This window comes from Nuphar pumila, chromosome 14 (assembly GCF_984573655.1).
Source record: "Nuphar pumila chromosome 14, dmNupPumi1.hap1.1, whole genome shotgun sequence".
NCBI lineage: Eukaryota > Viridiplantae > Streptophyta > Magnoliopsida > Nymphaeales > Nymphaeaceae > Nuphar > Nuphar pumila.
The window spans coordinates 52,081,199-52,095,580 of NC_143262.1; the positions used below are offsets into that span (position 1 = coordinate 52,081,199).

The 14,382-nt window shown below is 41.9% G+C and overlaps 1 protein-coding gene across 2 annotated transcripts in view; it reads left to right on the plus strand.

The window, feature by feature from the left end:
* The window catches only part of LOC149816813 (CAAX amino terminal protease family protein), a 225,456-nt gene that overhangs the window by 105,508 nt on the left and 105,566 nt on the right, over positions 1-14,382 (plus strand). For both annotated transcript variants that reach the window (XM_089986587.1, XM_089986586.1), the window contains exons 8-9: positions 12,160-12,251; positions 12,866-12,972. In XM_089986587.1, the coding sequence (XP_089842713.1) occupies positions 12,160-12,251; positions 12,866-12,972 (199 nt within the window). The remainder of the gene's footprint in view (positions 1-12,159; positions 12,252-12,865; positions 12,973-14,382) is intronic.

Genomic DNA, 14,382 nt, shown 5'->3' on the forward strand with positions numbered 1-14,382 from the left:
CTATCCATCGGAGTTTTTGTACCATCCATCCTCTCCCTTGATGAACCGTGAAGGTCGAATGGGTACAATAGGGGTTTCTTAACCGCCGCCCCATCCTACATGCTCTGGTCTATTAGACCCACTCAAGCATCTTGCCTGTGAAGGCGAATAGTCACCATTTATGTGATCTCAGCATTGTGCTAAATGCACACATCGAGGTTGCTACAAGCTCATCATCCAACCATCGTAATTCACATGGGACGTACTTGTCCAAAAGTACGATCGTACCTTCCTAGAGGTACAATTACGATGAGAGGGCAACATATAATGTTTTATGATTCTTTTGGTTCATACATGACATGTATTGCTCTTTGAGCAATTGGCCTGTGAAGGCCGACATTATCTCATCTATATCAATAAAGTGTTGAGTTCCCAGTTCAAGGTACTCCATGACCTCTCATCAAATTTATACCATACCTGCCTTAAGGTTCGGTTATAATAGTAATTGCAGTGGGTTTCTGTCCAGAAATGAGTTTATTCACAAAGTTTACATTAAGTATGAAATTTCAAAAGGATAAGCATGCAGGACAGACAATCACAAGTCAAGAAGTCCTACAGGTAAATATTAAGATTGTATTATAAACTGGATCCAGTTAATGTTGGGTTCTTTAGTGTAACATATAACTTTATGTTTGGGTAAGGATCTAAACATTTGGTCCAACCCAGTTACTACTTTGTATATATATATATATACATGAAGTAGGGCACGACTTCAAGTGTGAAGTCTCCCCATTTACTGCCGCAACTCTCTCTCTCTCACAGGGCCATTCTCACATGGTATCAGAGCGAGCTTCTGCATCGTGAGTCGACTCCGAAGGGCATGTCCAGCGAGATCGACACTGCAGGTGCTGTTTCGTCCAGGACTATCCAGCGAGATCAACGTCCCAGGTGTTGATTCTTCCAGGTTCTTCCATCTGCCATCTTTTCTATTACCGTGCCCTCTGTTTAGTCGACTATCCTCTCCTCTCTGTTTAGTCGATCATCCTCTCCCCTCCTCTCTGTTTAGTCATCGACTGCTTCTATTTCTTATTGAACCTTCTGTTTTCTTCAACTATCGGTCAGATCTGATCGTAGATCTCTTCGGCTGCGTGACTGCTGCCCTCTTTACCCTGCGTGACTGCTGCCCTCTTTACCTATATATATATATTTTTTATCACGTCTGATTTGGATCAGACAGTCGGACCCAAAGACTATCTGAAGTCTGAATCTGCCCAGACGTGTATTCTGATATCAGATCTGTTTTCTTGGTTGCTGCGTCTTCTTCCGCTGTCACGGTTTGATCTGAGTTCACTTCAGATCTGAAACAAATCATTTTTTTTATTTTCTTGATCCAAATTCATCCCTTTATTCCCGATTTCTGATTTCTGGTCATTCCTTCCAGACCTAAAATACCAATTCTTTATTCTTTATTTTTTTTTCTTTATTTAATCTAGTCTGAATTTATTTCAGTTCTAAAGTCATTCCTTAAGTGTTTGGCAGCGGTCAGATACATTCAGTTTTCGGTTCAGTTTTCATGGATTCTCCTACCCTGCCATCTAGTTTTCTAGGTCAACTTATCTCGAACAAACTGAGTAACAACAACTATTTGACCTGGAAGAGGCAGATACTGCCTTTCATTAAGAGTCTTGATCTCTATGGAAACCTAGATGGAATGATCTCCGCACCACCAGAATTTATTGTGCAGGAAATTGTGAACGATAAGGGAGAGGCTTCTAGTAGGTCGGTTCGAAATCTTGAATTCACCACTTGGAGAAAACGAGATCAAGCAGTTGTAGCCTACATTACCTCTACTCTTTCGCAAGAGGTTCTTGTAGGTATTCCAGATGAGTGCTCAACAATGGAGTTGTGGGAACAACTTGCGAAGACCTATTCTCAGATCTCAGAGGCAAGGATTATGCATTTGAAGAGGGAGTTTCAACTCCTAAAGAAAGAAAGCATGACTGTTACAGAGTATATGAACAAGGTGAAGATCATCACAGATCAATTGGCTATGGTGGGCTGTGTGATTTCTGATAAGGATAAAGTTCAACAAGCACTAAACGGACTTGGATCAGATTATCATATGCTGGTAACATCTCTCTTGTGTCTTCCTTCACTTCCTAACTTTGAGGACCTTCGAGCGAAATTACTACAATATGAAATTTCCATTAAAGGAGAAGATGTAGGCAACAATTCAGGAAACCAAGAAGTATTGTTTACAGGGACAAATTCAGGGAGAGGACGAGGCCACTTTCGAGGAGGACATGGACAAATAAGAAATAATCAAGGGGGGCGTGGATTGTTGCCCACGCCTAGCATGCCGTCAGGTAGTTTTTCGGGAAATCACAATTTCAAAAATGTTCCAACGTGCTATTTGTGCAACAAAAAAGGGCATATCAAGGCAAATTGTTGGCACAACCCGCAAAACAAAGGGAAAATGAATGTCACAGGGTCTTCGAGCAAGGGAAAAGCTGGAGGAAATCAATGGGATGAAGACAATGTCAAGAGGCTTTTAATATCAGCTTTGTCAGGATTGAATTTCAAACAGGGTGATAAGGGAACTTGGTATGTTGATTCTGGAGCTGCAGCTCACCTGACAGGTGATATTGGTAAGATTTTGAAACCTATCCCTTATCATGGAAATGCAAGTATTAAAACTGGAGATGGAGCTCTTCATCCAATAACTTATACTGGAAATGTGAATATTCCTCTTTCTGATGGTTCCCTAAAATTGTCCAATGTTTTTCATTCTCCTAATATTGTCAAAAATATCATTTCCGTTTCTAAATTGGTTGATGACATTCATTCTTGTGTCGAATTTACTCCTTCTGTCTGTGTCAAGGATCCACTCACGAAGAAGACGCTCGTTGAGGGAAAGCGAAAGGGAAATATGTATATTCTCAAAGAGACTTCTTCACCTGTTCGTAGAGCTGGATCAAAATCGTCCATTGGTCAACCATTCAAATTGGATTCATCTAAGGATTGTTTGAGTTTATCTTCGTATAATAAGCCAAATATTTGGCATTGTCGTTTGGGTCATTGTAATAATGCTTCTCTTGAGAAACTGGTGTCGAGCGACTTTATTTCACGGTTAAGTTCGCATAATAAGGTTGATGGTTCCCTTTGTTCTAGTTGTCAGTTGTGTAAGAGTCATGCACTTCCCTTCAATTCAATAAATGAAAGAACTTTTTTTCCTTTTGAACTTATTCATTTTGATGTTTGGGGACCTGCTCCCCAACCCTCTTTGTCTGGCAGTCGCTACTATGTCACATTCATTGATAGTTATTCCAGATATACTTGGATTTATTTTATGAAATACAAATCTGAGGTATTCAAATTCTTTCGTCTATTTCATGCTCTTGTTGTCAATCAATTCTCGACAAGTATTTAACAATTCCAGTGTGACGGAGGGGGAGAGTATCTATCAAAGGAATTTACTGAATTTCTTCAAAACAACGGGATAAGGCGTAGAATATCTTGCCCACACACACCACAACAAAATGGGGTTGCAGAAAGAAAACATCGTCATATTGTTGAAAGTGCCCTAAGTATGCTGCATGACACTCACATTCCTTTAAGTCTTTGGACAAAAGCTTTCCACTCTGCGATTTATGTAATAAATCGTTTACCGATGAAAATGTTGAATAATTTGACTCCTTATTTCGTGTTATTTGGTATCCAGCCTCAATACAGTCAACTACGAGTGTTTGGATGTGCATGCTATGTTCACATTGACAGTTCCCAACGTAACAAATTTCAGGATAAAGCTTGTAGATGCAGGTTTGTTGGGTATGCTGAAGAGTATAAAGGATATCGATGCTATGATCCAGACACTCGACGCATTAAAATCTCACGAAACGTTGTCTTGGATGAGAGTAATGTTCAGATCTTGAGCAAAGAGGCAAGGGTTACTAAGGAGGAAGAAAGCTATCAGCCATGGCTAGCGAATGAATTGTTTGATCAACTAGAGATGGATAACTCTGCTCCATGTCACACAGTGATAGATGAGTGTGAGCCCATGGAAACCAATGCAGAATCTAGTGGGAACATGTTGACAGTTACTCAGGGATCTACTGTGCCTCCCATCGCAGAAGAAACCTTGACATCTGGTACTGCTCGTCCAAATGACAGAAGATTCAAAGGGGCAGTATATGCCAAGAGAAGGGATACACCCCACATAACTGAGCAGGTTAGACGTTCGGAAAGGATCAGCCATCCTATTGAAAGATGGGTAAGCTATGAGAATTTTTCCACAGAAATGCAGTTATTTTTGCACAGGTTGAGAAACAGGAAGAACCCATCGATTTTCCCCAAGCATCCTTGTCATCAAAATGGGCAGATGCTATGAATGAAGAAATGAGAGCTTTATATGAATGCAGGACCTGGGAAATAGTTCCTAGACCTTCGGATAAGAATGTTGTAGGGTCTAAGTGGGTATATAAAATCAAGTACAAACCTGACGGATCCATTGAAAGATATAAGGTAAGACTAGTTGCTAAAGGCTTCATACAAGCATATGGAGAAGACTATGACGAGACCTTTAGTCCAGTTGTAAAAATGGGAACCATTTGACTTATGTTATCCTTGGCGGTTCAACATGGATGGTCTCTAAGCCAACTTGATGTTAAAAATGCATTCTTACATGGTGATCTAAAGGAGGAAGTTTACATGGAGCAACCTCTTGGTTATGCAGAAAACAGTCCTGAGACACATGTCTGCAGGTTTCGACGAGCTATTTATGGACTAAAACAAGCATCTCGATCATGGTTTGACAGTTTCTCCATTGAAGTACAACGATATGGATTCGTCCGTTCTCAACTCGATCATTCATTGTTCATCTTTCAAGAACATCACGTCAACACCTTACTTCTCATATATGTAGATGACATTATTATTACAGGAAGTTCTTGTAAGCATATAGAGGCTACAGAGATCCTATTGAGCCAAAAGTTCAAGATGAAGGACCTGGGTGTCCTACGATATTTCTTGGGGGTTGAAGTGGATTGACAAGATACTAGCCTCTTGTTGACCCAACACAAGTACGCTCTGGATCTTTTGGAGAAATCAGGAATGAAAAACTGCAAGCCATTGAATACTCCTAGAGTGTTAAACCATAAACTCAGTGCTCAAGATGGGGAGATCTATGAGGACCCGAAATATTATCGTCGTTTAGTTGGGATGCTTCAATATCTTACTTTTACGAGGCCGGATATTGTATATGCAGTGAATCAAGTCTCTCAGTTCATGCATGATCCACGTACAGAACACATGAATGCAGTTAAAAGAATTCTTCGGTACTTGAAGGGTACTCTTGGAGATGGGCTTGCTTATCGTCAATCAAAGGCAAAAGGAGAACATAGACAACTAGAAGTGTATGCAGATGCAGATTGGGCAGGAGATCCAGACGATAGAAAGTCGGTCTCTGGGTATTGTGTGTATGTTGATGACAACTTAATAGCGTGGAGTAGCCGGAAGCAACATGCTGTTGTGCGTTCAAGCACAGAAGCTGAGTACCGATCCATGGCCTCTGCCACTGCCGAAGTTACGTGGTTAAGACATTTATTAACAGAGATAGGAGAAAAAGTGAAGGTTGCGAATATGTTTTGTGATAATCAAAGTGCCATTCAAATTGCTTTCAATCCTATCCACCATGGTCGAACGAAACACATAGAGATAGATCAACATTTTGTCCGACAGAAGGTAGAAGACAAAGAAGTCTATGTACCAACAGAAGATCAAGTTGCTGATCTACTTACCAAAGGACTTACGAGTGCGCGGTTTTGGTATCTCAAAGGCAAGTTGTCCATGGTACAAGACCATGCACAACTTGAGGAAGGGTGTTAAGATTGTATTATAAACTGGATCGGGTTTTCCAGTTAATGTTGGGTTCTTTAATGTAACATATAACTTTATGTTTGGGTATGGATCTAAACATTTGGTCTAACCCAGTTACTACTTTGTGTATATATATATATATATATATATATATATATATATATATATATATATATATATATATATATATATATATATATACATGAAGTAGGGCACGACTTCAAGTGTGAAGTCTCCCCATTTACTGCCGCAGCTCTCTCCCTCTCTCTCTCTCTCACACACACACACACAGGGCCATTCTCACAGTAAACAGGTATACCAATTAATCTACTTGATTCCCTCTAGAATGAGTCTACCCATAGAGTTTACTCTAAGCATGTAGTTTCAAAAGAAATCAGAACGAGTAAAACACTGACTAGCAATTCATAAATTAAATACTTCTTTAGATGAGCAGGTATGTAAAATAACTATTCTATCTCAGGAGTCTTATTTTATTTTATTAATCCAAAATCCTCGTGCGACTTTCCCCTACCTCGGGATGTTGTGCAGCTGCGTGCGTCTACGAGTGTAGATGATACGAGGCTCAGGCCGCGGAGCCAGAGCGGGGTTCGATGCGAAGTCAGCAAAAGTGTGAGTATCCAACGCTACGTTAATTATCATGCGAAGAATAGAAAGTCAGGTCTGTCGATCGAAAAAGAGAGAGGCAACAGGGGTGTGCCCCTACTGGCCGAAATCAGAAAAGCGACAGGGGCGAGCCCCTGCCTGCTGACAACAACGAGGCGACAGGGGCTGAGCCCTTTATCGAAAACACCGAGGCGGCAGGGGGGGTCAGCCCCTGCCGATCGCAACGAAGCGGCAAGGGCTGAGCCTTTGCCGACAGCCTCGAGACCACAGGGGGCCAGCCCTTGCCGAAACAAACGAAGCGACAGGGGCTGAGCCCCTGCCGACAACAACAAAGTGGCAAGGGCTGAGCCCCTGCCGGCAACAACAAAGTGGCAAGGGCTGAGCCCCTGCCGGCAACAACAAAGTGGCAGGGGCTGAGCCGCTGCCGACAATAACAAAGTGGCAGGGGCTGAGCCCCTGCCGACAACATCAAAGTGGCAGGGGCTGAGCCCCTGCCGGCAACATCAAAGTGGCAGGGGCTGAGCCCTTGCCGGCAACATCGAATCGGCAGGGGCTGAGCCCCTGCCGACAGACCCGAGACGACAGGGGTCTAGCCCCTGCCGATGGCGATAAGGTGGCAGGGCCTCGGCCCCTTGCTTGCCAACACTGAATGGCAGGGGGCTCGGCCCCTGCCAAATAAATTAATAGAAAAAAAAACAGGGGCTTCAGCCCCTGCTAGGCGGAACAGAGAACAGCAAAGGCTTCGACCCCTTGCATGGCGAACAAGAAATGGCAGGGGTCTCGGCCCCTGCCTGGCATAATTATAAACGGCAGGGGCCTTGGCCCCTACTTGTATAAATAGGGAATGGCAGGGGCCTCAGCTCCTGCCTAACGAAATAAGGGATGGCAGGGGCCTCGGCCCCTTGCCTGAAGAGCCAACGAATGGCAGGGGCCTCAGCACCTGCCTGACCGAGTCACGGCGACACCAAAATAAAGAAGGGAAAAAGAAGGTGCCGCAGGGGTGACTGGACCCTTGTCGGCTCTTCGACAGCCCTAAGAGAAAGGGGGAAAAAAATGACAGGGGCCTGAGGGCTCCCCGTCGAGCCTCCGATGGGCTCAGGAGAGGCGGGAGGGCGCGGCAAGGGCTGTGCGCCGCCTGTCGACGTCCCGACGAGGTGACATAGAGGAGAAGAGGGAGGAGAAGGGCGGGGGTGGCGATGGCGTACCTGGGAGGAGATCGACGGCGGTGGCCGGCATCGGCGTGGGTCGCAGCGATGGCGGCGCTGGTGGTGTGCACAGGGAAGGAGGAGAGGGCCGACACAAGTGGAGCGAAGAGTTGTGTGCCTCCCCTTGCCCTCTTGCAGGGTTCTTAAAGGCCTCAGAGGGGCGATGGAAGGGGAAACCCCGGTGGGTTTCCCTAATCCACCCAAAAACGAAGGGGGGAAAGGGTTGCGGCGCTCGGGAAGGGGGTTTTCTCAAAAATCCCCTTCTCGAGTCGGGTTATTAAAACCCTATCGATGACAGGCCCGGATCGGGTCCAAAATTTTTTTTTTGTGTTGGTTTTACAGCAGAAATCAGTCTGGACTGGATCATACAAGTCTAACTTAGGGACACGTTCGACCACCCATCGATGGTACTAGAATCAGATTGAACCCCCTTTCAGTAAATGAACGTGGATCTAATCCAAGAACACGATTCTAAACCCAATAACAAAATTTCAAGAATACGATTCCAACCCTAATAACAAAATTTCAAGAATACGATGCCCAATTTGAAACAATGAAATCAATTTAAACACAAATTGTGGTCTCAACAAAGAGGAAATCGATTCTTTTTAAAAAAAACATAAAAACACAGAAAAACAATTACAAAGAACACAGGTAGTCCCTGCATTACTCAAACAGGGTTCCCATGGACCCTCATCTCAAAGGATTTCACGAGATCGAACCCACATTCGATCCCTCGCTAGATTCTAGAGAAGCACCGTACCTTTTGAAGAATTTTCCGGTGATCGGAGGCTGCAATCGCGTGGGTAGGGCCGGCTGATGTTGCTCTACCCACTGCCGTGACAGAGGGTTGTTCGAGGAGCCCTTGAAGGTTGCGGATGGCCGGAGCCTTGCCGACGACAAACCCTCACTCCGGCGTGCCCTTCTTCTCCGATGCGCACCCAACTCGACAGAGAGAGAGAGAGAGAGAGAGAGAGAGAGAAAGACGGGGAAAGAGAGAAAGAGCGAGACGAGGGAAGAGGGTGAGACCCCCTCTCCACTTCCCTTTTATCGCCGAAAATTCCCTCCCCTCTTGCCGAAAGGCGCGGGGTCGTTACGCTCTGCGTAACCCCCCCTGCCCCCTTTCTGTTTTCAGATTCTTGAAAACAAGAACCGTGCCCTAGGCACGATTCTGTTTTAACCCCCCCCCTTTATTTTTAGAAATCGGGTCCTGGTCCAAACCCGCGACCCGTGACGCTGGGTCCATTTTAATAATGGACCCGGTTTGCCTACGAGTGACGGATCCTCAATTGGATCCATTTGGATCCAACTGTGGGTCCGACCCCATATACTAAAATTTATTTATTTTTTTCTTATAAATACTATTAATTATTTATTTAAATATTATAAGTATAATTTTAACACCCCATTGTGGGTTATTTACGGATTCGGGTAATGGGTCCGAACTCTACGACTCGGGATCCAAATCCCAATTTGGATCTGGGCTGGATAAAGAGTGGATCTGTCTCCACTATTTGCTGTTTTCTTTATTTTATTACGATTATATATATATACACATATATATATATATATATATATATATATATTAAAAATATCTATACGGTTGTATGGATCCGAAAGGTGGATCCCGGACCCATCTACGCACCCCTTTTAAATAATTATTCCTCGAATTATTTAATTAATTAAAAATTATTGTACTTATACATACATATCAAATTTACGAGGTAAATTTATTCGAAAAATCCCTTTATGGGTCCTGGATTTGAAGTTTGGATCCCAGGCCCAAATCACTCTGTTATGAAATATATATTATAATATATTTAAATAAATGCCTAAAAATTATGGTTATTACATGAAATCATACCAGAATCCATAGTTGCTCCCCTCGAACTTCACGTGTAAGATGAATTGGGTCTCCCTTCTCCATACTCTCCACAACCCCCAACTACAATATCAATTGTTGCACCAAAACAACACCTACAACAATACAAGAGACAAATAGGAAGAACCCAACCACAAACCCAGTCACTTATATTTGCACCAACCACTCAAAGCAAATAACTACTTACCCACAACCAACAATAGCAAGACTAACGACACAAACTCAGCCTTGCTCGAATAGTCAGATGTGAAATATACTAAAAATCACACCTAGACTGATGAAATATAGTCCTGCACACAAATCTTAAGCAATACTTCTACCCGACACCAAGGTATTCCCAAAACCAGTTCCAAACTGGTTACCTCTAACAACATACACCTCAAAAACTCAATAAAAATGCTCCAAAACCTCAATCTTAGCCAAAGAGGGCTTTCAGAACATCCCTAATGCGAAAACAACATCAATTGATGCAATCCAAGCAATCAGAAAGTATGAATCAGATCAGAATCCCTAAATTTTTTAAATCTGGTCTGAAATTCACGGCACACAGAAAATTCCTTGGAAAATTGATAACAATTCCTATACTCCACTAAATCCAATGAAGTTTGATTCATAAATCATCTAAAATCAAACCTCACTGAACTCTCAACTTGAATCAGCCAAATCTAATATGTTTATACAGCTCGTTCCTCCAAGGGCTGACATCAGCTTAGCACTATTCCCAACAACTGCAGCAAATCCCGATCTTCCCTCTATGATGACCTGAATGCCTTCTTGGGCCGATTCGGCTCTGATACCATATGGAGAATTAGATAGCCATAAACGAATGCAAGAGAAAGAAGACACACAAAGAGGAAAATGATAATGGCTTTGTTACGTCAAAGAATGAACATATTGGAACATATAGGGGGTGGACCCCTTAGGATACACTAGAAGACAAAAATGATTGACCCCCTTAGGATGCACTAGAAGACAAAAATGATTGACTAAAAACCCTAATGGTACAATTACAAGAATTCCCCTCTAAGATAAACATATATACAAAAGTAAGAGGGTAGCATGCATACTAGTAATATGGTCATTACATTCCTCCACACAAACTTCATTTGTGTTTATGTTTGTGTGTAACTGGTCTGTGCTACTTTACCTTGAATAAGGATGGCTATGAAATGCCAAATCCTGGATGCTAGATTCAGGATTTGGGGGCTTTGGGAGAAGCCATATCCTTTGCATGTTTGGAAGTCAGGTAAGAGGCGGGTATGGAATGCATTCAAAAAGGAAGATGGGATGGGTGTTTAACATTGAGGATGGCAACCACAACCTCTTGGAGGCTGTGAGTGAAGTGGGGAGATGGGAGGGCCATCATCCATCCCATATCTGACGTGTTTGGCATATCTCGGCTCCCAAATGAGGGAGACGGGGTTTCACATCTTCCACCTCCCTCCTAAACAAAGCCAAATATTCAACAAAATATACTGTTTTGGCTTCTTCAGGCCTCAAGTATTCTTAATTAACATCAATGCAATTTCAAATCACACGATGTTAGGATGTCCTATTGTTTCTTGTGTTATTCTAAGTTCTATTTCATTTTTTTCATTACGAGTCTTTTTAAACTTTTATCTGCCTGCAACTTACATGCTAATTCTTGTTACTGCTTGAACTTTTGGATTTACCATTAAGATACTGTAAATCATATGTGAACCTCTTCAAAATGGCTGCATCCTGATGACATTGTCTTGAAAATTTTACAGAAACAATCTCTTGCCTATATATATATATATATATATATATATATATATGATTGGTTTCTCCTGATTATAGAAGGATGTGGGCTGGCTTAATTTTTCAAAGATTTTTATTTTGCAAATCTGTCCTTGCAGATGCGATCTACATGGTCTGTTTAGTTGGAATAGCTTTTGGATTATCCGATTATGGCATGCGAGCAGGTTTTTATACAGCTTCAAAAATCGACGACTCACAATTTTTATAAAATTAAACTCATCATAAAGGTGTAAGCACCACGAGGTTAAAAAAAATGATCCAACTGTCAATTAGTAGCAAATGATCATGCTAAACACGTCTGTGGGGTCGGATTTGCCATATATGGCTTGAAGCATCAAATATCAGTACTGTCCATACCATATGGACTATGGACAGCTAGGAGGAGCCAATATATATATATATATATATATATATATATATATATATATATATATATATAGAGAGAGAGAGAGAGAGAGAGAGAGAGAGAGAGAGAGAGAGAGAGTAGCTGCCTACCCACCACCTGGCCAACACAAGAATGGACGCATGTGTGTAGCATCCATCGTGCTCACAATGGACACTGTGTCTTAAAAAAACAACCTTTAGTGGCTGTCAGTGTCCTTTTAGTGTGATGGACGCTCTGCATGTGTCTGTAAAAACGACCTTTAGTGGCAGTTGCGACCGTAAATATCAAATCTTTAGCAGTGATTTGTGACTGCCGCGTCGTTACAACTTTTTTAATCTTATTGCTTGTTTCATATTCGTATGATCAATTACTTCATCACCTTTGCATGTTGTGTTGATACATTTTTTGTTTTCTTTGTTATTCTGAAGGTTTCCTACACCGGTTGCCATCATTGCAAGTGCTGCTGTCTTTGCCCTTGCACATCTTACACCAGGGGAATTCCCCCAGCTTTTTGTGCTTGGTAAGACTTGTAGCAAAATCCACAAATGGCATGAAAGCTTTTCATACACAATCTTTCTGCTAATGATGTTGATTCTGCTGTCATAATTTTCTTGAATTGGATATGTACCGTTCATGTATTTATTTCTGAAAATTCTCTTAGAAGATTCCACATGTTCCGAACAATCCAAAATGCAAAAAGAGCAGGGAAGAAAGAACATAGTGATAGGAAGAGGAAGGCTTCCTGAGAGTGTCCAAATGGCCAAATCGTTGAAATGGTTGGAAAGATGTTGACAACCTCCTGGTTGATTCTTCTTTCACCCCATTAATACGATGTCTGCCTGCACTTTTATGAAAATAAGGGTTCTATAATTATATTCAGTTATCCTAGCTGATGCTAGTGCAGTTACTTTCCCTTCATTCCATTCATCAGTTATTTATTTATTTATTTATGTTTCCTTCCCTTTCCTAAGCGATATCTAACTTGTTCCATCATAGTGTTTAAGAACATATAAAAGAACTGGATGTGTTGTGACACTATAATTGCCTTACAAGGTACTTATATAAGGGAGAAATTGCATGAAAATGCAGAATTTTCTGAGCAACAAACTTATTCTATTTGCTTTTTTTGATCAGGGGTTGTTCTTGGATCATCTTATGCCCAAACACGCAATCTTCTTACACCCATCACAATTCATGCATTGTGGAACTCTGGAGTGATACTGTTGTTGTCTTTTCTTCAGGTATGAACAAGTTCAGATTTTTTTCTTTTGGTCCTTTTAAAAGCAATGTTTGAAATTAGAAGCATGACTTGGACTTGGAACTTGATGGGGACAAATTGGGTCAGGTTATTCACTATGTCACATAGGTGTGGGTGCGGCGATGCGGCACTTTAAAAAAACTTGGGTGCAGGGGTGCGGGAGAGTATATATATATATAATTTTTAACAGTTAACAGTAACACTAGTGAAATAAAAAACAATTATCATAGTATCATCAAATCAATTCATCATCATGCATCCACAGAAATCACATGACAAAGATGAAGAAAATTTACAAAATTTGCATCAATTAATGGGCTTCTGAATCGCACATATATGGACAAAGTACTGGTCAAGAAAAGACCCAGCACTAGGTGGTTGGGAGGCAGAATACACACACAAATTATATGGATACACATTATTTATAAATCATACAAAATGGATGAGTTCAACGTCAGCACCCCACAGAATAGAGGCCTTTGTAGCTTTTTATACAATGAAAAAATTTATCATCCAAATTAGATCAGCATGTAGTGGCCAAATTTAGTAAAATGAGGGGGGTGACTGTGGTATATAACTAAATTCGTAACACTTGAGAAATAACAACATGATAAAAAAAGTGTGCGAGAGAGAGAGAGAGAGAGAGAGAGAGAGAGAGAGAGAGAGAGAGGGGGGCAGGGGTTTAGCTGAGAAGTGCGAGAGAGACAACGGGAGAGAGATTGAGAAAGAGAGAGAAAGAGAATTGAGACATATCTCCTCGCCGTGCCGGAATCGCCACGCTGGACCGGTCGCCTTGCCACTGCTGGGTTAGAGATGGCGAAGAGGAGGGGGCAAAATGTTTTTGCCCTAATCCTCCTGGCAATTTTTTTTTTAAAGTCCAAAAGTTGGACACTTAAGACCCTGGGTGCGTTGACCGCACCCAGGGTTGGTTTGACTGCACCGGGTGCTGCACCCGCGTCATGTCGTGTTGACACGGGTGCAGCACCCTGTGAGAAATCAGATGTGGGAGTCACCTTACTATCGTAGCAAGAGATAGAGAGAGAGGTAAGAGGGAAGAGAGAAAAAAATGTTGGGCGGCAATAGGATCTTCTCCCCTTTCCATTGATATTTATATGCTGTACAAGTGGTACAATACAGTACAATGGTACAATACAGTACAATATGCTGTACAAGTGGTATAATACAGTACAGTGGTACAATACAGTACATGAAATATATCCATTTACATATACATATTTAACAGCCTCCCTCAAGTTGAGGATGATCTTCAATCATGCTCAACTTGCCCTTAAGTAACCAAAATTGATGACTAACCAATCCTTTGGTGAAGATGTCTGCCACTTGGTCTTCTGATCTGACATACGAAGCCTCAATTTCTTCTGTTTCAATCTTT